The sequence below is a fragment of the Bombina bombina genome, chromosome 6, assembly GCF_027579735.1.
Source record: "Bombina bombina isolate aBomBom1 chromosome 6, aBomBom1.pri, whole genome shotgun sequence".
Lineage (NCBI taxonomy): Eukaryota > Metazoa > Chordata > Amphibia > Anura > Bombinatoridae > Bombina > Bombina bombina.
In genome coordinates this window covers 780,437,576-780,463,794 of record NC_069504.1, presented here as the reverse complement: position 1 = coordinate 780,463,794, position 26,219 = coordinate 780,437,576, and the positions used below count along the sequence as shown (strand labels likewise).

At 41.8% G+C, this 26,219-nt stretch overlaps 1 protein-coding gene across 1 annotated transcript in view; it reads right to left on the bottom strand.

The window, feature by feature from the left end:
* STXBP2 (syntaxin binding protein 2) overlaps positions 1–26,219 on the bottom strand; it is a 265,170-nt gene that overhangs the window by 148,899 nt on the left and 90,052 nt on the right. Inside the window, exons 7-11 of the mRNA XM_053718090.1 lie at positions 21,828–21,976; positions 21,183–21,267; positions 20,904–21,034; positions 19,292–19,399; positions 19,137–19,194 (exon numbers count right to left, since the gene is read on the bottom strand). Coding sequence (XP_053574065.1) covers positions 19,137–19,194; positions 19,292–19,399; positions 20,904–21,034; positions 21,183–21,267; positions 21,828–21,976 — 531 coding nt within the window. The remainder of the gene's footprint in view (positions 1–19,136; positions 19,195–19,291; positions 19,400–20,903; positions 21,035–21,182; positions 21,268–21,827; positions 21,977–26,219) is intronic.

Sequence of the window (26,219 nt, the reverse complement as noted above, 5' to 3'; positions counted from 1 at the left end):
TGCTCCTATTGTACATTTTGATATATTTTTTTCCCTATTTTCTTTTTGCCTTCACAAGGGTTAAATGTACTGACGAATCTTCGCCTATATGTAATATAGTCAGGCACACAGACTATGACACTTCCGATACATAACTATATTACTGCTCATTCTATTATATGACGTTATGTCAATATTCTCTTTCAAGTACATTCATGTATTCACCGTTTTAATCCCCTTTAAATAGTATATTTAGGTATCCCACATTGATATCATGTTACGCATTTGACTGATAAAAATGCCCCTGTCTTCACATTGTATATTTAGTTATATATCTCTGCTTGCTTTTGCACCAGTCTCCTCTCACATTGTCACCGATCCGCCCTTATCTTTAGGTTAGGTATAAATATTGGTACGATCCGTTGTTGTGATATTATTATTATCTTTACAAAATCCCATTCCCTGCATACTCATGCTCTCATGTAATTTATCTGTCCGGCATTAACTCACATAAATTCTTTCACATTATCACGTTAAGCACTGTTATATACGTACGCCCCTTTGTTTATACTCAGCCACATACTATTGGCTGTCCCTGTACGACACCTTGTTCATATTGTCTCTAAACCTCCCCCACATTTTTGTTGTTGATTACTATTGGTGTAATTTGCCACACCCTCATTGATGTCATTGGTCACGTGGTTTTGTTATTATATTAGCCACACGCGATAGGCTGATCGTGCCCAACATTTGACATCCTAGTACCACCACATACCCCAGATTGCAACTATTGCCGATATATGTAACGGCTTAGTTTCATAGGAACTCTAACATAACTGTTTAGATTGTAGTTGCTCTTTCATAAGTTAGATCTAATAATGATTTATCTCGCCGGGGATTTTAAGATTCAGTTTAGTCCTACACGCCCCCTGCTCTGACATCACTGTTTTCACGGAACACAGTATACTAATGTTTCTTACTGGATATTAGTATTTTCAAACCCCTAGTTTCAGTAGCCTCTTAGGCAATAGCCATATATATGAATTAAAATTCAAATAGTGTATAGTTTTAAATTATACAGTGTGTAACAGAATTGGTTCATAGTCTAATAGATACCTATACCAATTTCTTCCCTGCCTTAGGGCACGGTTTACTAACATACTGTTCCCATACAGCTTAACAAAATTATGTAATTCTTTTGGTATATGTATGTCAATAGCATGTTGTTCTTTTGATAAGAGATTGTCTGCATAACTTATATTAATGTTAATTTCTTGAACATTTAATTAATTCTTGCACCGCTGATCCCTATTTGCATATTGGTATGCCCCATTAGGGGTGGGAAATTTTTCTGATCATTGATTGGTTTTCAACTAGTTTAAATATGGCAGCTCTTAGAATGTTTGTATAGCCTGATGAAACAGTGTGTACCACTGAGAAACGCGTTGCTGTTGTTTTTATTGTTATTAAACTTTTTATTACACATTTTAAATTCTCCGGTTGCTGCTTTATTCACTTCTCTCTCCCTGAGCTGGGCCTGGTGAACTTCCTCTGGCCTCTATTCCCAGGATATCGCTGGAACTCTGGTCCCTAGGATCTAGCTGGAATTCTGCTGTATAGTTCCACTTTCACTCCTCCTTGATTATCCCTGGACTCTCCCTGGTGAGACGAGGACCTCCATCTGTGTGTTCCATTTTTTGTGGTCGACCGGACGACGTGTAGTTCCGGACTGCTTTATCTGCACTTTATTGTGCGCTTCCATTTGTGAGTAGGATTCTTGTGATCATACTGTGTTGTTGTCATTATCTTATTGATCTGCACCATGTGGCGCCCTCTATCTAATTCCTTCTACAATTTATGCTTACCTGATAAATTACTTTCTCTTGCGGTGTATCCAGTCCACGGATTCATCCTTTACTTGTGGGATATTCTCATTCCCTACAGGAAGTAGAAAAGAGAGCACACAGCAAAGCTGTCCATATAGCTCCCTCTCTAGCTCCATCCCCCAGTCATTCGACCAAAGGTTAGGAAGAAAAAGGAGAAACCATAGGGTGCAGTGGTGACTGTAGTTTAAACAAAAAATTTTTTACCTGACTTAAATGCCAGGGCGGGCCGTGGACTGGATACACCGCAATAGAAAGTAATTTATCAGGTAAGCATAAATTCTGTTTTCTCTTGCAAGGTGTATCCAGTCCACGGATTCATCCTTTACTTGTGGGATACCAATACCAAAGCTTTAGGACACGGATGAAGGGAGGGAACAAGACAGGTACCTTAAACAGAAGGCACCACTGCTTGCAAAACCTCTCTCCCAAAAATAGCCTCCAAAGAAGCAAAAGTATCGAATTTGTAAAATTTGGCAAAAGTATGCAGTGAAGACCAAGTCGCTGCCTTACAAATCTGTTCAACAGAAGCCTCATTTTTGAAAGCCCATGTGGAAGACACTGCTCTGGTACAATGAGCAGTAATTCTTTCAGGAGGCTCATAGGCCAAACAGATGATGCTTTTCAGCCAAAAGGAAAGAGAGGTAGCAGTCGCTTTCTGACCTCTCCTCTTACCAGAATAGATAACAAACAAAGACGATGTTTGTCTGAAATCCTTAGTTGCTTGTAAATAGAACTTTAAAGCACAAACTACATCAAGATTGTGTAATAGACGTTCCTTCTTCAAAGATGGATTAGGACACAGAGAAGGAACAACTATTTCCTGGTTAATATTCTTGTTAGAAACAACTTTAGGAAGAAAACCAGGGTTGGTACGCAAAACTACCTTATCTGTGTGGAACACCAGGTAAGGTGAATCACACTGTAAGGCAGATAATTCTGAAACTCTACTAGCAGAAGAGATAGCTATCAAAAACAAAACTTTCCAAGATAACAACTTAATGTCTATGGAATGTAAAGGTTCAAACGGAACCCCTTGAAGAACTGACAGAACTAGATTCAAACTCCATGGCGGAGCCACAGGTTTATAGACAGGCTTGATTCTGACTAAAGCATGAACAAACGCTTGAACGTCTGGTACCTCTGCCAGACGCTTGTGTAACAGGATAGACAAAGCAGATATTTGTCCTTTTAAGGAACTAGCTGACAATCCTTTCTCCAATCCTTCTTGGAGAAAAGACAATATCCTGGGAATCCTAATCTTATTCCATGAGTAACCCTTGGATTCACACCAACAAAGTTATTTCCGCCATATCTTATGGTAGATTTTCCTGGTGACAGGCTTTTCTAGCCTGAATCAGAGTATCTATAACTGACTCAGAGAGCCCACGCTTTGATAGAATTAAGCGTTCAATCTCCAAGCAGTCAGACGTAGAGAAACTAAATTTGGATGCTTGAACGGACCCTGTATCAGAAGATCCTGCCTCATTGGCAATGTCCATGGTGGGACAGATGACATGTCCACTAGGTCTGCATACCAAGTCCTGCGTGGCCACGCAGGCGCTATCAGAATCACCGAAGCCTTCTCCTGCTTGATTCTGGCAACCAGACGCGGGAGGAGAGGAAACGGTGGAAAAACATAAGCCAGATTGAAGGACCAAGGCGCTGCTAGAGCATCTATCAATACCGCCTTGGGATCCCGGGACCTGGACCCGTAGAGAGGAAGTTTGGTGTTCTGACGGGACGACATCAGATCCAACTCTGGAATGCCCCAAAGCTGAGTCAGCTAGGCAAATGCCTCCGGGTGGAGTTCCCACTCCCCCGGGTGAAAAGGCTGACGACTTAGAAAATCCGCCTCCCAGTTGTCTACTCCTGGGATGTGAATTGCTGAGAGATGGCAGGAGCGATCCTCCGCCCACCTGATTATTTTGGTTACTTCCGTCATTGCTAGGGAATTCCTTGTTCCTCCTTGATGATTGACGTAAGCTACAGTCGTGATGTTGTCCGACTGAAATCTGATGAATTTGGCCGCGGCTAGCTGAGGCCATGCCTGAAGCGCGTTGAATATCGCCCTCAGTTCCAGAATGTTTATCGGGAGAAGAGCTTCTTCCCGAGACCATAAGCCCTGAGCTTTCAGGGAGTCCCAGACTGCACCCCAGCCCAACAGACTGGCGTCGGTCGTTACGATGATCCACTCTGGTCTGCGCAAACACATTCCCTGAGACAGGTGATCCTGAGACAACCACCAGAGAAGAGAATCTCTGGTCCCCTGGACCAGCTGTATTTGAGGAGACAAATCTGCATAATCCCCATTCCAATGTTTGAGCATGAATAGTTGCAGTGGTCTGAGGCGTATCCGTGCAAAAGGGACCATTGCCGCTACCATTAATCCGATTGTCTCCATGCACTGAGCTACAGATGGCCGAGGAATGGAATGAAGGGCTCGGCAAGTGGTTAAGAGTTTTAACTTTCTGACCTCCGTCAGAAATATTTTCATTTCTACCGAGTCTATCAGAGTTTCTAGGAAGGAAACTCTTGTGAGGGGGGAGAGAGAGAACTCATTTTGATGTTCACCTTCCACCCGTGAGACCTCAGAAAGGCCAATACAATTTCCGTGTGAGACTTGGCTCTTTGGAAAGTCGAAGCCTGAATTAAGATGTCGTCTAGATAAGGCGCCACTGCTATGCCCCGCGGTCTTAGCACCGCCAGGAGGGACCCTAGCCCCTTTGCGAAAATTCTGGGAGCAGTGGCCAACCCGAAAGGAAGAGCCACAAACTGGTAATGCTTGTCCAGAAAGGTGAACCTGAGAAACTGGTGATGATCTTTGTGGATAGGAATGTGCAGATACGCACCCTTTAAATCCACGGTGGTCATATATTGACCCTCCTGGATCATTTTTTAAGATTGTCCGAATAGTCTCCATCTTGTTTAGAATTTTGAGATCCAGGATTGGTCTGAAAGTTCCTTCTTTCTTGGGAACCACAAACAGGTTTGAGTAAAAACCCAGCCCTTGTTCCGCAATTGGAACTGGGTGGATCACTCCCATTGTATGTAGGTCTTCTACACAGCGTAAGAACACCTCTTTCTTTGTCATGTCTGTAGACAGACGAGAAATGTGGAACCTTCCCCTTGGAGGGGAGTCCTTGAATTCTAGAAGATATCCCTGGGATACAATCTCTAAGGCCCAGGGATCGAGTACATCTCTTGCCCAGGCCTGAGCGAAGAGAGAGAGAGTCTGCCCCATACTAGATCTGGTCCCGGATCTGGGGCTACCCCTTCATGCTGTCTTAGAGACAGCTGCAGGCTTCTTGGCCTTTTTACCCTTGTTCCAGCCCTGGTAAGGTTTCCAGTCTGACCTGGGTTGGGGAGCGTTACCCTCTTGCTTTGCAGCAGGGGAGGATGAAGCGAGACCGCTCCAGAAATTCCGAAAGGAACGAAAATTATTTTGTTTGTTCTTTGTCTTGAAGGACTTTTCCTGAGGGAGAGCATGGCCTTTTCCCCCAGTGATTTCTGAAATAATCTCTTTCAATTCAGGCCCGAAGAGGGTCTTTCCTTTGAAAGGGATGTTCAAGAGTTTGGATTTTGACGACACATCGGCCGAACAGGACTTTAGCCATAGCGCCCTGCACGCTAAAATACCATTACTTATGGGATACCAATACCAAAGCTAAAGTACACGGATGATGGGAGGGACAAGGCAGGGATTAAGCGGAAGGAACCACTGCCTGAAGAACCTTTCTCCCAAAAACAGCCTCCGAAGAAGCAAAAGTATCAAATTTGTAAAATTTTGAAAAAGTGTGAAGCGAAGACCAAGTCGCGGCCTTGCAAATCTGTTCAACAGAGGCCTCATTTTTAAAGGCATAGGTTGAAGCCACAGCTCTAGTAGAATGAGCTGTAATTCTTTCAGGGGGCTGCTGTCCAGCAATCTCATAGGCTAGGCGTATAATACTCCAAAGCCAAAAGGAAAGAGAGGTTGCCGAAGCTTTTTGACCTCTCCTCTGTCCAGAATAAACGACAAACAGGGAAGATGTTTGACGAAAATCTTTAGTAGCTTGTAAGTAAAACTTCAAGGCACGGACTACGTCCAGATTATGTAAAAGACGTTCCTTCTTTGAAGAAGGATTAGGACACAATGATGGAACAACAATCTCTTGATTGATATTCTTGTTAGAAACCACCTTAGGTAAAAACCCAGGTTTGGTACGCAAAACTACCTTATCTGCATGAAAAATCAGATAAGGAGAATCGCATTGTAAGGCAGATAGCTCAGAGACTCTCCGAGCCGAGGAAATAGCCATCAAAAACAGAACTTTCCAAGATAAAAGCTTAATATCAATGGAATGAAGGGGTTCAAACGGAACTCCTTGAAGAACTTTAAGAACCAAGTTTAAGCTCCATGGGGGAGCAACAGGTTTAAACACAGGCTTAATTCTAACCAAAGCCTGACAAAATGCCTGGACGTCTGGAACTTCTGCCAGATGCTTGTGCAAAAGAATAGACAGAGCAGAAATCTGTCCCTTTAAGGAACTAGCTGATAATCCTTTGTCCAAACCCTCTTGGAGAAAGGACAATATCCTAGGAATCCTAACCTTACTCCATGAGTAATTCTTGGATTCACACCAGTAAAGATATGTACGCCATATGTGATAGATTTTCCTGGTAACAGGCTTTCGTGCCTGTATTAAGGTATCAATGACTGACTCGGAGAAGCCACGCTTTGATAGAATCAAGCGTTCAATCTCTATGCAGTCAGTCTCAGAGAAATTAGATTTGGATGATTGAAAGGACCTTGTATTAGAAGGTCCTTTCTTAGAGGCAGAGTCCATGGAGGAAAGGATGACATGTCCACTAGGTCTGCATACCAGGTCCTGCGTGGCCACGCAGGCGCTATTAGAATCACTGATGCTCTCTCCTGTTTGATTTTGGCAATCAGTCGAGGGAGCAGAGGAATCGGTGGAAACACATAAGCCAGGTTGAAGAACCACGGCGCTGCTAGAGCATCTATCAGCGTCACTTCTGGGTCCCTGGACCTGGATCCGTAACAAGGAAGCTTGGCGTTCTGGTGAGACGCCATGAGATCCAACTCTGGTTTGCCCCAACGATTAATCAATTGAGCAAACACCTCCGGATGGAGTTCCCATTGCCCCGGGTGAAAAGTCTGACGACTTAGAAAATCCGCCTCCCAGTTCTCCACTCCTGGGATATGGATTGCTGACAGGTGGCAAGAGTGAGTCTCTGCCCAGCGAATTATTTTTGAGACTTCTAACATCGCTAGGGAACTCCTGGTTCCCCCTTGATGGTTGATGTAAGCCACAGTCGTGATATTGTCCGACTGAAATCTGATGAACCTCAGTGTTGCTAACTGAGGCCAAGCCAGAAGAGCATTGAATATTGCTCTTAACTCCAGAATATTTATCGGAAGGAGTTTCTCCTCCTGAGTCCACGATCCCTGTGCCTTCAGGGAGTTCCAGACTGCACCCCAACCTAGAAGGCTGGCATCTGTTGTTACAATTGTCCAATCTGGCCTGCGAAAGGTCATACCCTCGGACAGGTGGACCCGAGACAACCACCAGAGAAGAGAATCTAGCAGAGGGGAATAATCTGTGTAATCCCCATTCCACTGACTTAGCATGCATAATTGCAGCGGTCTGAGATGTAGGCGCGCAAATGGCACTATGTCCATTGCCGCTACCATTAAGCCGATCACCTCCATACACTGAGCCATTGAAGGGCGCGGAATGGAATGAAGAATACAGCAAGCATTTAGAAGCTTTGATAACCTGGACTCCATCAGGTAAATTTTCATCTCTACAGAATCTATAAGAGTCCCTAAGAAGGAGACTCTTGTGAGTGGGGATAGAGAACTCTTTTCATCGTTCATTTTCCACCCATCCGATCTCAGAAATGCCAGAACTATCTCTGTATGAGACTTGGCAATTTGAAAGCTTGACGCCTGTATCAGGATGTCGTCTAGATACGGAGCCACCGCTATGCCTCGCGGTCTTAGAACCGCCAGAAGTGAGCCCAGAACCTTCTTAAAGATTCTCGGGGCTGTAGCCAACCCGAAGGGAAGAGCTACAAATTGGTAATGCCTGTCTAGAAAGGCAAACCTTAGGAACCGATGATGATCTTTGTGAATCAGGATGTGAAGGTAGGCATCCTTTAAGTCCACTGTGGTCATGTACTGACCCTCTTGGATCATGGGTAGGATGGTCCGAATAGTTTCCATTTTGAAAGATGGAACCCTGAGGAATTTGTTTAAGATCTTTAGATCCAAAATTGGTCTGAAGGTTCCCTCTTTTTTGGGAACCACAAACAGATTTGAATAAAAACCCTGTCCTTGTTCCGTCCGCAGAACTGGATGGATCACTCCCATTACTAGGAGGTCTTGCACACAGCGTAGGAATGCCTCTTTCTTTATCCGATTTGCAGATAATCTTGAAAGATGAAATCTCCCTTGTGGAGGGGAAGCTTTGAAGTCCAGAAGATATCCCTGAGATATGATCTCCAACGCCCAGGGATCCTGAAATCTCTTGCCCACGCCTGGGCGAAGAGAAAAAGTCTGCCCCCTACTAGATCTGTCGCCGGATAGGGGGCCGTTCCTTCATGCTGTCTTAGAGGCAGCAGCAGGCTTTCTGGCCTGCTTGCCTTTGTTCCAGGACTGGTTAGGTTTCCAGGCCTGCTTAGATTGAGCAAAAGTTCCCTCTTGTCTTGAAGCGGAGGAAGTTGATGCTGCACCTGCCTTGGAATTTCGAAAGGCACGAAAATTAGACTGTTTGGCCTTTGATTTGGCCCTGTCCTGAGGAAGGGTATGACCCTTACCTCCAGTAATGTCAGCAATAATTTCTTTCAAACCAGGCTGACTAAGGTCTGCCCCTTGAAAGGAATGTTGAGTAATTTAGACTTTGAAGTCACATCAGCTGACCAGGATTTGAGCCATAGCGCCCTACGCGCCTGGATGGCAAATCCGGAATTCTTAGCCGTTAGTTTAGTCAAATGAACAATGGCATCAGAAACAAATGAGTTAGCTAGCTTAAGAGTTCTAAGCTTGTCAACAATTTCAGTCAATGGAGCTGTATGGATGGCCTCTTCCAGGGCCTCAAACCAGAATGCTGCCGCAGCAGTGACAGGCGCAATGCATGCAAGGGGCTGTAAAATAAAACCTTGTTGAATAAACATTTTCTTAAGGTAACCCTCTAATTTTTTATCCATTGGATCTGAAAAAGCACAACTGTCCTCAACCGGGATAGTGGTACGCTTTGCTAAAGTAGAAACTGCTCCCTCCACCTTAGGGACAGTCTGCCATAAGTCCCGTGTAGTGGCATCTATTGCAAACATTTTTCTAAATATAGGAGGTGGGGAAAAGGGCACACCGGGCCTATCCCACTCCTTACTAATAATTTCTGTAAGCCTTTTAGGTATAGGAAAAACATCAGTACTCACCGGCACTGCATAGTATTTATCCAGTCTACACAATTTCTCTGGCACTGCAATTGTGTCACAGTCATTCAGAGCAGCTAATACCTCCCCAAGCAATACACGGAGGTTCTCAAGCTTAAATTTAAAATTAGAAATCTCTGAATCAGGTCTCCCCGAATCAGAGACGTCACCCACAGACTAAAGCTCTCCGTCCTCAGATTCTGCATATTGTGACGCAGTATCAGACATGGCTCTTACAGCATCTACGCGCTCTGTATCTCGTCTAACCCCAGAGCTGTCGCGCTTGCCTCTCAATTCAGGCAATCTGGATAATACCTCTGACAGGGTATTATTCATGATTGCAGCCATGTCCTGCAAAGTAATCGCTATGGGCGTCCCTGATGTACTTGGCGCCATATTAGCGTGCGTCCCTTGAGCGGGAGGCGAAGGGTCCGACACGTGGGGAGAGTTAGTCGGCATAACTTCCCCCTCGACAGACCCCTCTGGTGACAATTCTTTTATAGATAAAGACTGATCTTTACTGTTTAAGGTGAAATCAATACATTTAGTACACATTCTCCTATGGGGCTCCACCATGGCTTTTAAACATAATGAACAAGTATCCTCTGTTTCATACATGTTTGTATAGACTAGCAATGAGACTAGCAAGCTTGGAAAACACTTTAAAGCAAGTTAACAAGCAATATAAAAAAACGTTACTGTGCCTTTAAGAGAAACAAATTTTGACAAAATTTGAAATAACAGTGAAAAAAGGCAGTTACACTAACAAAATTTTTACAGTGTATGTAACAAGTCAGCAGAGCATTGCACCCACTTGCAAATGGATGATTAACCCCTTAATAACAAAAACAGAATAATAAATGACATTTTTTAAACACAGTCACAACAACTGCCACAGTCTACTGTGATTGTTACCCTCCTCAAACACGACTTTGAAGCCTTTTGAGCCCTTCAGAGATGTCCTGTATCATGCAGAGGGAAGCTGAATGTCTCTGTCAGTATTTTTAGCTGCACAGAAAAGCACTAAAATAGGCCCTTCCCACTCATATTGCAACAGTGGAAAGCTTCAGGAAACTGTCTCTAGGCAGAAATCAAACCAGCCATGTGGAAAAAAACTAGGCCCCAATAAGTTTTGTCACCAAACATATATAAAAACGATTAACATGCCAGCAAACGTTTTATATTACATTTTTATAAGAGTATGCATCTCTATTAATAAGCCTGGTACCAGTAGCTATCACTGCATTTAAGGCTTTACTTACATTAATCCGGTATAAGAAGCATTTTCTAGCAAATTCCATCCCTAGAAAAATATTAACTGCACATACCTTATTGCAGGAAAACCTGCACGCCATTCCCTCTCTGAAGTTACCTCACTCCTCAGAATATGTGAGAACAGCCATGGATCTTAGTTACTTCTGCTAAGATCATAGAAAATGCAGGCAGATTCTCTTCTAAATACTGCCTGAGATAAACAGCACACTCCGGTACCATTTAAAAATAACAAACTTTTGATTGAAGAAATAAACTAAGTATAAAACACCACTCTCCTCTTACGACCTCCATCTTTGTTGAGGGTTGCAAGAGAATGACTGGATATGGCAGTTAGGGGAGGAGCTATATAGCAGCTCTGCTGTGGGTGATCCTCTTGCAACTTCCTGTTGGGAAGGAGAATATCCCATAAGTAATGGATGATCCGTGGACTGGATACACTTAACAAGAGAAAAGACTGAACATACCTTATTGCAGCCTAACCTGCAAACCGTTCCCCCCAACTGAAGTTTTCTTGCACTCCTCAGTCCTGTGTGGGAACAGCAGTGGATTTTAGTTACAACATGCTAAAATCATCTTCCTCCCTGCAGAAATCTTCATCTCCTTTCTGCTAGAGAGTAAATAGTACACACCGGTACCATTTAAAATAACAAAATCTTGCTTGATGAAAATAAAAACTAAATATTTTTACCACATTCACTTTACCCTTCCGATTGCTTAGAGCCGGCAAAGAGAATGACTGGGGGGTGGAGCTAGAGGGGGAGCTATATGGACAGCTCTGCTGTGTGCTCTCTTTGCCACTTCCTGTTGGGAAGGAGAATATCCCACGAGTAAAGAATGAATCCGTGGACTCGATACATCTTACAAGAGAAAAAACAAAATGTATGCTTACCTGATACATTCATTTCTCCTGTAGTGTGGTCAGTCCACGGGTCATCATTACTTCTGGGATATTATCTCCTCCCCTACAGGAAGTGCAAGAGGATTCACCCAGCAGAGCTGCTATATAGCTCCTCCCCCCTACGTCACCTCCAGTCATTCGACCAAAGGACCAACGAGAAAGGAGAAGCCGAAGGGTGTAGTGGTGACTGGAGTATAATCCAAAAATTTTTTTAGCCTGCCATAAAAAACAGGGCGGGCCGTGGACTGACCACACTACAGGAGAAATGAATTTATCAGGTAAGCATAAATTTTGTTTTCTCCTGTTAAGTGTGGTCAGTCCACGGGTCATCATTACTTTTGGGATACCAATACCAAAGCAAAAGTACACGGATGACGGGAGGGACAGGCAGGCTCTTTATACGGAGGGAACCACTGCCTGAAGAACCTTCCTCCCAAAAACAGCCTCCGAAGAAGCAAAAGTGTCAAATTTGTAAAATTTGGAAAAAGTATGAAGAGAAGACCAAGTTGCAGCCTTGCAAATCTGTTCAACAGAAGCCTCATTCTTAAAGGCCCAAGTGGAAGCCACAGCTCTAGTAGAATGAGCTGTAATTCTTTCAGGAGGCTGCTGTCCAGCAGTCTCATAGGCTAATCGTATTATGCTACGAAGCCAAAAAGAGAGAGAGGTAGCCGAAGCTTTTTGACCTCTCCTCTGACCAGAATAAACGACAAACAGGGAAGACGTTTGACGAAAATCCTTAGTTGCCTGTAGATAAAATTTCAGGGCACGGACTACATCTAGATTGTGTAGCAGACGTTCCTTCTTCGAGGAAGGATTAGGACACAAAGATGGAACAACAATCTCTTGATTGATATTCCTGTTAGTGACCACCTTAGGTAGGAACCCAGGTTTAGTACACAGAACTACCTTGTCTGAATGAAAAATCAGATAAGGAGAATCACAATGTAAAGCAGATAACTCAGAAACTCTTCGAGCCGAGGAAATAGCCATTAAAAACAGAACTTTCCAAGATAACAACTTGATATCAATGGAATGAAGGGGTTCAAACGGAACACCCTGTAAAACATTAAGAACTAAGTTCAAACTCCATGGCGGAGCAACAGTTTTAAACACAGGCTTGATCCTAGCTAAAGCCTGACAAAAGGCTTGAACGTCCGGAACTTCTGACAGACGTTTGTGTAAGAGAATGGACAGAGCTGAAATCTGTCCCTTTAAAGAACTAGCAGATAACCCCTTTTCTAAACCTTCTTGTAGAAAAGACAATATCCTTGGAATCCTAACCTTACTCCATGAGTAACTCTTGGATTCGCACCAATATAAGTATTTACGCCATATTTTATGGTAAATCCTTCTGGTAACAGGCTTCCTAGCCTGTATTAAGGTATCAATAACTGGCTCAGAAAAACCCCGTTTTGATAAAATCAAGCGTTCAATTTCCAAGCAGTCAGCTTCAGAGAAGTTAGATTTTGATGTTTGAATGGACCCTGGATCAGAAGGTCCTGTTTCAGAAGTAGAGACCAAGGCGGACAGGATGACATGTCCACTAGATCTGCATACCAAGTCCTGCGTGGCCATGCAGGTGCTATTAGAATCACTGATGCTCTCTCCTGTTTGATTCTGGCAATCAATCGAGGAAGCATCGGGAAGGGTGGAAACACATAAGCCATCCCGAAGGTCCAAGGTGCTGTCAAAGCATCTATCAGAACCGCTCCCGGATCCCTGGATCTGGACCCGTAGCGAGGAAGCTTGGCGTTCTGACGAGACGCCATGAGATCTATCTCTGGTTTGCCCCAACGTCGAAGTATCTGGGCAAAGACCTCCGGATGAAGTTCCCACTCCCCCGGATGAAAAGTCTGACGACTTAAGAAATCCGCCTCCCAGTTCTCCACTCCCGGGATGTGGATTGCAGACAGGTGGCAAGAGTGAGACTCTGCCCAGCGAATTATCTTTGATACTTCCATCATTGCTAGGGAGCTTCTTGTCCCTCCCTGATGGTTGATGTAAGCTACAGTCGTGATGTTGTCCGACTGAAACCTGATGAACCCCCGAGTTGTTAACTGGGGCCAAGCCAGAAGGGCTTTGAGAACTGCTCTCAATTCCAGAATGTTTATTGGAAGGAGACTCTCCTCCTGATTCCATAGTCCCTGAGCCTTCAGAGAATTCCAGACAGCACCCCAACCTAGAAGGCTGGCGTCTGTTGTTACAATTGTCCAATCTGGCCTGCTGAATGGCATTCCCCTGGACAGGTGTGGCCGATAAAGCCACCATAGAAGAGAATTTCTGGTCTCTTGATTCAGATTCAGAGTGGGGGACAAATCTGAGTAATCCCCATTCCACTGACTTAGCATGCACAATTGCAGCGGTCTGAGATGTAGGCGTGCAAAAGGTACTATGTCCATTGCCGCTACCATTAAGCCGATCACCTCCATGCATTGAGCTACTGACGGGTGTCGAATGGAATGAAGGACACGGCATGCATTTTGAAGCTTTGTTAACCTGTCTTCTGTCAGGTAAATCTTCATTTCTACAGAATCTATCAGAGTCCCCAAGAAGGGAACTCTTGTGAGTGGAAAGAGAGAACTCTTCTTTTCGTTCACCTTCCATCCATGCGACCTTAGAAATGCCAGTACTAACTCTGTATGAGACTTGGCAGTTTGAAAGCTTGACGCTTGTATCAGAATGTCGTCTAGCTACGGAGCTACCGAAATTCCTCGCGGTCTTAGTACCGCCAGAAGAGTACCCAGAACCTTTGTGAAGATTCTTGGAGCTGTAGCCAGTCCAAATGGAAGAGCTACAAACTGGTAATGCCTGTCTAGAAAGGCAAACCTTAGATACCGGTAATGATTTCTGTGAATCGGTATGTGAAGGTAAGCATCCTTTAAATCCACTGTGGTCATGTACTGACCCTCTTGGATCATGGGCAAAATTGTCCGAATCGTTTCCATCTTGAACGATGGAACTCTTAGGAATTTGTTTAGGATCTTTAAATCCAAGATTGGCCTGAAAGTTCCCTCTTTTTTGGGAACTACAAACAGATTTGAGTAAAACCCTTGTCCTTGTTCCGACCGCGGAACTGGATGGATCACTCCCATTAATAAAAGATCTTGTATGCAGCGTAGGAACGCTTCTTTCTTTATTTGGTTTGTTGACAACCTTGACAGATGAAATCTCCCTCTTGGGGGAGAGGTTTTGAAGTCCAGAAGGTATCCCTGAGATATGATCTCTAACGCCCAGGGATCCTGAACATCTCTTGCCCAAGCCTGGGCGAAGAGAGAAAGTCTGCCCCCTACTAGATCCGGTCCCGGATCGGGGGCCCTCGATTCATGCTGTCTTAGGGGCAGCAGCAGGTTTCCTGGCCTGCTTGCCCTTGTTCCAGGACTGGTTAGGTTTCCAGCCTTGTCTGTAGCGAGCAACAGCTCCTTCCTGTTTTGGTGCAGAGGAAGTTGATGCAGTTCCTGCTTTGAAATTACGAAAGGAACGAAAATTAGACTGTCTAGCCCTAGGTTTGGCTTTGTCCTGAGGCAGGGCATGGCCTTTACCTCCTGTAATGTCAGCGATAATCTCTTTCAACCCGGGCCCAAATAAGGTCTGCCCTTTGAAAGGTACATTAAGCAATTTAGATTTAGAAGTAACATCAGCTGACCAGGATTTTAGCCACAGTGCTCTGCGTGCCTGAATGGCAAATCCGGAATTCTTAGCCGTAAGTTTAGTTAAATGTACTACGGCATCTGAAATAAATGAGTTAGCTAACTTAAGGGCTTTAAGTTTGTCTGTAATCTCATCTAGTGTAGATGATTGAAGTGTCTCTTCCAGAGACTCAAACCAAAATGCTGCTGCAGCCGTGACAGGCGCAATACATGCAAGAGGTTGCAATATAAAACCTTGTTGAACAAACATTTTCTTAAGGTAACCCTCTAATTTTTTATCCATTGGATCTGAAAAGGCACAGCTATCCTCCACCGGGATAGTGGTACGCTTAGCTAAAGTAGAAACTGCTCCCTCCACCTTAGGGACCGTTTGCCATAAGTCCCGTGTGGTGGCGTCTATTGGAAACATTTTTCTAAATATCGGAGGGGGTGAGAACGGCACACCGGGCCTATCCCACTCCTTAGTAACAATTTCAGTAAGTCTCTTAGGTATAGGAAAAACATCAGTACTCGCCGGGTACCGCAAAATATTTATCCAACCTACACATTTTCTCTGGTATTGCAACTGTGTTACAATCATTCAGAGCCGCTAACACCTCCCCTAGTAATACACGGAGGTTTTCCAGCTTAAATTTAAAATTTGAAATATCTGAATCCAATCTATTTGGATCAGAACCGTCACCCACAGAATGAAGTTCTCCGTCCTCATGTTCTGCCGCCTGTGACGCAGTGTCTGACATGGCCCTAATATTATCAGCGCACTCTGTTCTCACCCCAGAGTGATCACGCTTGCCTCTAAGTTCTGGTAATTTAGCCAAAACTTCAGTCATAACAGTAGCCATATCCTGTAATGTGATTTGAAATGGCCGCCCAGATGTACTCGGCGCTACAATATCACGCACCTCCCGAGCGGGAGATGCAGGTACTGACACGTGAGGCGAGTTAGTCGGCATAACTCTCCCCTCGTTGTCTGGTGAAATATGTTCAATTTGTACAGATTGACTTTTATTTAAAGTAGCATCAATACAGTTAGTACATAAACTTCTATTGGGCTCCACTTTGGCATTAGCACATATAGCACATGTATCTTCCTCTGAATCAGACATGTTTAACACACTAGCAATTAACTAGCAACTTGGAAATGCTTTTTCAAGTAATTTACAATAATATGAAAACGAACTGTGCCTATAAGAAGCACAGAAAAAATTATGACAGTTGAAAATAATTAAGTTATAGCATCAATCTTTGTCAGAAATATACAATTTTAGCAAAGGATTGTTCCCATTAGCAAAGGATAACTAACCCAGGCAGCAGAAAAAATACACAAATAAACGTTTTTTATCACAGTCAACTACAATCTTCACAGCTCTGCTGTGATGATTACCTCCCTCAAAAAAAGGCTTTGGAGATCCCTGAGTTCTGTAGAGATGAACCGGATCATGCAGGAAGAAAATGAACCTCTGACTGAGTTTTTTGATGCGTAGTAAAAGCGCCAAAAATGGCCCCTCCCCCTCACACATAACAGTGAGAGAGATCAGTGAACTGCTTTAATTTAAACAAAACTATTGCCAAGTGGAAAAAATAGTGCCCAAAACATTTTTTCACCCAGTACCTCAGAGAAATAAACGTTTTCACATGCCAGCAAAAAAACGTTTAACCTCAATAAATTAATTGTTATTTAAAACCTATTGCAAGTCCCTGCAAATTAGATTAAGTCTATGCATACAGTATAAATCCAGTGAAGTACCATTCCCCAGAATACTGAAGTGTAAAATATACATACATGACAGCCTGATACCAGCTACATCTACTGCATTTAAGGCTGAGTTTACATTATAACGGTATGGCAGGATTTTCTCATCAATTCCATGTCAGAAAATAACAAACTGCTACATACCTCTTTGCAGATTAATCTGCCCGCTGTCCCCTGATCTGAAGTTTACCTCTCCTCAGATGGCCGAGAAACAGCAATATGATCTTAACTACTCCGGCTAAAATCATAGAAAAAACTCCGGTAGATTCTTCTTCAAATTCTACCAGAGAATGAATAACACACTCCGGTGCTATTATAAAATAACAAACTTTTGATTGAAGGTAATAAACTAATTAAATCACCACAGTCCTCTCACACATCCTATCTATTCGTTGGGTGCAAGAGAATGACTGGAGGTGACGTAGGGGGGAGGAGCTATATAGCAGCTCTGCTGGGTGAATCCTCTTGCACTTCCTGTAGGGGAGGAGATAATATCCCAGAAGTAATGATGACCCGTGGACTGACCACACTTAACAGGAGAAAAGAAAGTTTTTATCATTTCAAACTTGTGTTTTTTTTTAGGAAGTATTTTTTGCCTTCGTCAAGTAATACATTACATTTGCATTTTACAAACTTGGGCATTAAATTTTGGTGTGTTACCGCAATACATTGTTACTTTAACTTTGTTACAATAATGACACTATATAACTGTAACACATTTTAATACAATTTTCGCTCTTTGTAAGGCAAATTTGCATTATAGATTTGGCATATGTATCTAGCAGAAGATAGACCTGCTAGAATCAGAAAGTCCTCCATCAGAAATAGATGTGAACATGACATGAGCTCAAATACATAATGATTTCTAATGCTGTTCTCCTCAGTACCTATGGAGAACTATAATGCGTGTATTTCTCCAAAGGCTCAAAAATATTATAAATTGGTAACTGGGTGTAATGCGAATAAAACTAGCAAATGTAACGCTTTTTTAAGCGCACCGTTGCAAACACGAACAAAGTGAGAGGAATGTAATAGTTTTGTGAATTTTTAGGCGCACTTAGCATTAATAAATCAGGGGATTCAGTCGTATGTGAATTTATAAGCGCAATTTTAGGAGAACTGCTTTGATAAATCTTGCTCTAAGTCAAATCTATCATCACTGTTGTGAGTACAGTGGTTTGTCAATTGGGAGAGGCCAAACTAGGGGGATGAGTACTTTGAAAGTGGAGCACATATAGATATGGATTGAAACCTAACTGATGTCATTAATTAAACATAAATTAGAAAAAGAACGAACTGTGCAATCATAGGACACCAATTTAAATTTGAAGACAGAGTCAATGGCAGAATGTTTGGTCATAAGAATGGTCAATTACCATTATAGCCAAAGTGCTTGTTTACCATACACTATCAGTCATATTGTACAATATTCAAATGGGAGTTGTTATATGTAATAACATAGTCTGAGAACTTCACAAAAAAATAAGTCTAGCGCAGATGTGGAAAAAGGGTGGTGAATGGGAAAATCCTTAAGAAATGCTGAAGTGGTTGTTAAGAACCCAGTTTGCAACACATGTAGGAGAGTTGAATTTAAGTGAAAGAATGAGTGCAATCAGTGAAGTTTAAGTGACAGTGGTATAATAATTTGTAGCTAAGAATAATAATATAACTATAAAAATAATAATCATAATAATAATTAATATGATTCAGAGCAGGTTAAATGGATAGGAAACCCCAAAATTAAAACATAGAATTGTAAACAACTTTCAAAATTACTTTTATTATCAAATATGCTTCATTCTCTTGTTATCCTTTGCTGAAGGAACAGCATTGCACAACTGGCAGCTAGCTGAACACATCTAGTTAGCCAATCACAAGAGACAAATGTGTGCAGGCACCAATCAGCAGCTAGCTCCCACTAGTGTAGGATATGTGCATGTTCTTTTTCAACAAGAGATACCAAGAGAACAAAGCACATTTGAAAATAGAAGTGATTTTAAAAGTGTCTAGAAATCACATTCTCTATCTTTAATTTATAGAGTGCAAAAATTATTTCTCTTCAAGTACACTGTAGGAAAGGTTTTTGTATTTCAATCAAAATGAATTAGAAATCTATTTGCTGTACTTGAGGCGGATGAGAGTGTCAAAATTGATTAATCCGAAGATCTAAGTTTATACAATGATATACTGTAACTATGTGTATATCTTTTATTTCAAGAGAAACACGTGTATCTGTATTCAACACTATAAATAACATTTACCTTATCTGTGGTCATCCTTTTGCTTTCACAGAAAGATCTAAGAAGCTCTGTTACTTTCCTGCAAAAAAATTAGTTGACATATTGGAATTCAAAGAATAAGCTTCGGTCACATACAGATAAAAAGTCAAGTATATTGAGTAAAGAAAAGAGTTTACTTAGACACATCAGCAATATGCATGTGACGTAGCTCCGTCCAAAGATCATCATCTTCATCCAAAAGAACTTGCTTCTCTCTAGAATCACCAATTCCACTTGTTTCATAGCTAAAAAGCAAATATAAAATGAGAGAAAAAACATAATTTATGTAAGAATTTATCTGATAAATTCATTTCTTTCATATTGGCAAGAGTCCATGAGCTAGTGACATATGGGATATACAATCCTACCAGGAGGGGGCAAAGTTTCCCAAACCTCAAAATGCCTATAAATATACCCCTCACCACACCCACAATTCAATTTAACGAATAGCCAAGAAGTGGGGTGATAAAGAAAGGAGTAAAAAGCATCAACAAAGGAATTTGGAAATAATTGTGCTTTATACAAAAAAATTATAACCACCATAAAAAAGGGAGGGCCTCATGGACTCTTGCCAATATGAAAGAAATGAATTTATCAGGTAAATTCTTACATAAATTATGGTTTCTTTCATGTAATTGGCAAGTGTCCATGAGCTAGTGACTTATGGGATATCAATACCCAAGATGTGGAACTCCACTCAAGAGTCCCTAGAGAGGGAGGGATAAAAATAATAACAGCCATTTTTATCTGAAAAAATAATCCTCAACCCAAAATAAAAGTTATTCTCATAATGAAAAGAAAAACTTAAAACATCAGCAGAAGAATCAAACTGAAACAGCTGCCTGAAGAACTTTTCTACCAAAGACTGCTTCTGAAGAAGAGAAAACATCAAAATGGTAGAATTTAGTAAATGTATGTAAAGAAGACCAAGTTGCTGCTTTGCAAATCTGATCAACTGAAGCTTCATTCTTAAAAGCCCACGAAGTGGAGACTGATCTAGTAGAATGAGCTGTAATTCTCTGAGGCGGGGCCTGACACGACTCCAAATAAGCTTGATGAATCAAAAGCTTTAACCAAGAAGCCAAGGAAATAGATGCCTTCTGACCTTTCCTAGGACCAGAAAATAAAACAAATAGACTAGAAGTCTTCCTGAAATCTTGAGTAGCTTCAACATATTATTTCAAAGCTCTCACCACATCCAAAGAATGTAAGGATCTCTCCAAAGAATTCTTAGGATTAGAACACAAGGAAGGAACAACAATTTATTTACTAATGTTGTTAGAATTCACAACTTTAGGTCAAAATTTAAATGAAGTCTGCAAAACCGCCTTATCCTGATGAAAAATCAGAAAAGGAGATTCACAAGAAAGAGCAGATAACTCAGAAACTCTTCTAGCAGAAGAGTTTCTATACCCCACTGGGAGTGTCATTTCTTCTGCTGGCTGTGTTTACACAGCTTATCTACAGCTTGGACCTAAGGCCAGAAACTTTCAGAATAGGTTGGGATACTGGCTAAATCAACTATTTCAAATGCCAATATAAGGGTAAAGGACATAGTTGTAAACAATTTAATACATTCCAGCAGGTAAAGTGGATCATTGGAAACAAATTAAAGAGGAGAACATTTTTGAGTAAACTGTCACTTTAAGTCGTAAAAGAATATTATTAAACAACATACATTTTGCTGGACTAAGTAACTAACTAATTATTATAAGAAAAAAGAAATACAAACTATTTGAGAGCACTTACTGGTATATGTCTTGTTTTATGTCAAGGAGATCGTAAGTCATGGCCTGGAAGGTAAGTTCATGTAAAAGTGGAGAAACTGGATCATATCCACGATCTACAATCAGCAGCTGAGATCTGGACTTGTCAGGGCCCTGAGAAACAGAAAAAAACAAGTAAGAGGAAAAAGTAAGATAGAAAGAGGGAGACAAGAGGAACCATGAAACAGTAGAGAGGAATCCAGTCCTTAACCTCTCTTCTTGTTAATGCAAACTTAAAAATAAGCAAAGTAATAAATCTCACCTCTCCCATGCTGGGGTTATCAGCTTTGAAAGCATTTAAACGGTCTAGCACCATGTGAGCCAATGTGGCATTATCATCATAGCCGCTAGGAAAAAAAAGGACAGAAGAAAATTTAGATGCCTAAACATTAAGATTAGATACTTTTTGCTGAAGTTTACACTGTAGTTTAAAGGGACAGTAAAGTCAAAATTTAAGAATAAAATATTAAACTTTCCAATTTACTTAAATTTCCTTTGTTCTTTTGGTATCCTTTGAGGAAAGGATACCTAGGTAGGCTCAGGGAAAGCAATGCACTACTAGGAGCTAGTTGGTGACTTATGGTCGCACACATATGCCTAGTCATTGGCTAACCAGATGTGCTCAGCTCGCTCCCAGTAGTGCTTGGCAGATTCCGGGTGACCTTTAAACAAAGGATAGCAAAAGAACAAAGAAAGTTTGATAATCAAAGTAAAATTAGAAAGTTGTTTCAAATTGCATGCCCTATCTGAATTATAAACGTTTAATTTTGATTTTTTGGCGTGTCTCACATATCATTAGACTGCATTGCTATTTTATTTAGCATTGATTGGAGAAAACACATCATAGAGCAAAAGGGGAAACATGCCCTAAACCACACATACATACATTCAGAAGTATGCGACTTACCTGCGATACCTAACGGCAGGATACTCTTTCAGGGTCTCACACAGTGTAGCAATCTGTTCGGCAAGCATCTCCAGGCACTTGTTCTTTTCTGATGTTCCATAAGGACTGAAGAGGGTGTGGAAAGAATTTGGTGCATCTAGACAGTAAACCTAAAAAAGGTACAAATATATATATTTAGATTATACATTATTTATAGATGCTGTGTTTCACACATTCTTTTTGCCTACATTTATCCCAACTACAACTCATAATAATCCATTGCGCTCTCTTTTGTGTTCTTCAAATGTGTATATTGCCAGCAACAGTTACAACGCCTATGATTGTGCATTTCACGGATTGAAAAAAATAATAACAGGTTTACTACTAGAAGCAAAACTCGTAAAGAAATGCTACAAGCAAGAATCATTAAAGGGAAAGTAAAGTCCAAATTAAACTTTTATGATTCAGATACGGCATGTAACATTTTAATTACATTCCAATTTACTTTTATCATCAAATTTGCTTTGTTCTCTTGGTATTCTTAGTTGAAAGCTAAACTTAGGTAGGCTTATATGCTAATTTCTAAGCCCTTGAAGGCTGCCTCTTATCTGAATGCATTTGACAGTGTTTCCACTGCTAGAGGGCATTAGTTCATGTGTATATACATATAGATAACATTATGCTCACACCCGTGGAGTTATTTAAGAGTCAGCACAAATTGCCTGAATTGCAAGTCTGTCAAAAGATCTGAGATAAGGAGGCAGCCTGCAGAGGCTTAGATACAAGGTAATTACAGAGGTAAAAAGTGTATTAATAAAACTCTGTTGGTTATGCAAAACTGGGGAATACGTAATAAAAGGGATTATCTATCATTCTAAACAATAACATTTCTGGGGTTTACTGTCCTTTTAATGCAGCGAAAGCAGGTTATCTTACAGACCAAAATGTATGATATACAATACTCATTTTTCTGTCTAGATTTCAAATATCCTGAAACTAAGGTACCCTTTCAGCCATTACAGAACTAATGTGGAAGTAATATTTGTTTGTACACTTATTGTGCACAGTGGGGGGAAAAATGGAGGTAGTGGTGCTCTCAACAGAGAAAAGGGTCGTTTGTCAAATTTGTTTAGGACATAGTAAAAGATTAACGTTATATAGCTAGAGTATACTATCTTCTCATCCAAGTGCCCAATACACTAGCATTAACAAAAAAATTTAAAGAAAAAAATGGGAATTCAAATTAAGACCATCAAAATTTATTGGAAACGCAAGGCAATTTATAAACCAAAAGTAAAAGAAATGAGTGCCATTATTGCAGTTAAAGGTATAGAAAGGTAAAAAAAAACAATTATGACTTACCAGATCATTTCCTTTCCTTCGATACAGGTTGAGTCCACAGCTGCATTCATTACTTTTGGGAATACAGAGCCTGGCCCCCAGGAGGAGGCAAAGACACCCCAGCCAAAGACTTAAATACCTCCCCCACTTCCCTCATCCCCCAGTCATTCTGCCAAGGGAACAGGGAACAGTAGGAGAAATATCAGGGTGAAAAAAGTGCCAGAAGAACAACAATATAAATTTAGGGCTGCCCTCCGGAAAGCACGGGCGGCAGCTGTATTACTCTCCCTGTATCGAAGGAAAGGAAATTATCTGGTAAGTCATAATTTATGTTTTCCTTCTAATTACAGGGAAAGTCCACAGTTGCATTCATTACTTTTGGGAAAATAATACCCAAGCTATAGAGGGTACTGAATGCTAACGGGGGTTACAAGAAGGCGGCCCATCTGCAGGCACCACAGCCTGAAACATTTTCCCCAACTCCCAAAAACTGCGTCAACAGCAGCAAAAGACCCAAAAAGGAGCAGAACCAAGCAACTGCCCAACAGGACCGTAAAAGCCGCTGTGGGACAAAATCACTGATCCCAAAAGGAGCACACAAACTTCTGAGGAGACGAGAGTCCAGCTGACTATGTGGTGAAGCAACACTCCACCCTGGACACAACAAGGGGAACCACCAAAATTCCCAACACTGTACCCTTCCATAGGAAGAACACAGAAACGAGAACATGCTAAAGAAACAGAGGACAATCACAGACAAAAAGGGGAGAGAAGCCCCTTGCAGAACCTGAAGAAAAAGTCTCCATAGAAAGAAGACCCAGAAAGATACTAGAACCTGGATAGATATCTCAGAAACTTGCGAGCAAACATTCAAGGTGCAAGTAGATGTAGCTGGATTCAAACTACGGACCTTCCGCTTGCTAGAAAGCTAAGCTAACCATCAGGCTACTACAGCTGGCTAAACGTAACTGGTCAAGGAATAAACAAATTCAAGGACCATATGCTGTATCGATACAAATAACCGATGCAATCCTAGACAAGAAGTCTAAAATACTGACGGACAAAACTTGAACGCAATTGCCTGATCGCTGGCCATGTTAAAGCCAAAATAAATGAACACCAAGGTTCATGACCTCAGAAAGGAACAGAAAAAGTAACTAGATCTGTTTAGGAGCCCACATATCCAGGCAGAAGTGACAGGCAAGACCACCCGTAACCGCACGTCTGTTACATAGCCAGGTTAACCCTCAGGCTAAGAGCTAGTCGTCCTATCAAGACTGGCTAATAAACCTTTCTCCAGGACAACCTGGAAGGCCAGAGAGAACCGCAAGAAGAAAAATAAAATCATAGAGAAACACCCCACCACCAAACCAGAAGGGGAAGGCTGTCAACCCAAAAAGGGAAACGAGGGAGCAGCCACCAGCTGAGGAAAGGACTGACACCCCTCCGAAGCCCCCCTTTCACAATACATCAAAAACAGAATTTATGTTTACCTGATAAATTTCTTTCTCCAACGGTGTGTCCGGTCCACGGCGTCATCCTTACTTGTGGGATATTCTCTTCCCCAACAGGAAATGGCAAAGAGCCCAGCAAAGCTGGTCACATGATCCCTCCTAGGCTCCGCCTACCCCAGTCATTCGACCGACGTTAAGGAGGAATATTTGCATAGGAGAAACCATATGGTACCGTGGTGACTGTAGTTAAAGAAAATAAAATATCAGACCTGATTAAAAAAACCAGGGCGGGCCGTGGACCGGACACACCGTTGGAGAAAGAAATTTATCAGGTAAACATAAATTCTGTTTTCTCCAACATAGGTGTGTCCGGTCCACGGCGTCATCCTTACTTGTGGGAACCAATACCAAAGCTTTAGGACACGGATGAAGGGAGGGAGCAAATCAGGTCACCTAAATGGAAGGCACCACGGCTTGCAAAACCTTTCTCCCAAAAATAGCCTCAGAAGAAGCAAAAGTATCAAACTTGTAAAATTTGGTAAAAGTGTGCAGTGAAGACCAAGTCGCTGCCCTACATATCTGATCAACAGAAGCCTCGTTCTTGAAGGCCCATGTGGAAGCCACAGCCCTAGTGGAATGAGCTGTGATTCTTTCGGGAGGCTGCCGTCCGGCAGTCTCGTAAGCCAATCTGATGATGCTTTTAATCCAAAAAGAGAGAGAGGTAGAAGTTGCTTTTTGACCTCTCCTTTTACCTGAATAAACAACAAACAAGGAAGATGTTTGTCTAAAATCCTTTGTAGCATCTAAATAGAATTTTAGAGCGCGAACAACATCCAAATTGTGCAACAAACGTTCCTTCTTTGAAACTGGTTTTGGACACAGAGAAGGTACGATAATCTCCTGGTTAATGTTTTTGTTAGAAACAACTTTTGGAAGAAAACCAGGTTTAGTACGTAAAACCACCTTATCTGCATGGAACACCAGATAAGGAGGAGAACACTGCAGAGCAGATAATTCTGAGACTCTTCTAGCAGAAGAAATCGCAACTAAAAACAAAACTTTCCAAGATAATAACTTAATATCAACGGAATGTAAGGGTTCAAACGGAACCCCCTGAAGAACTGAAAGAACTAAATTGAGACTCCAAGGAGGAGTCAAAGGTTTGTAAACAGGCTTGATTCTAACCAGAGCCTGAACAAAGGCTTGAACATCTGGCACAGCTGCCAGCTTTTTGTGAAGTAATACCGACAAGGCAGAAATCTGTCCCTTCAGGGAACTTGCAGATAATCCTTTTTCCAATCCTTCTTGAAGGAAGGATAGAATCCTAGGAATCTTAACCTTGTCCCAAGGGAATCCTTTAGATTCACACCAACAGATATATTTTTTCCAAATTTTGTGGTAAATCTTTCTAGTCACAGGCTTTCTGGCCTGAACAAGAGTATCGATAACAGAATCTGAGAATCCTCGCTTCGATAAAATCAAGCGTTCAATCTCCAAGCAGTCAGCTGGAGTGAAACCAGATTCGGATGTTCGAACGGACCCTGAACAAGAAGGTCTCGTCTCAAAGGTAGCTTCCAAGGTGGAGCCGATGACATATTCACCAGATCTGCATACCAAG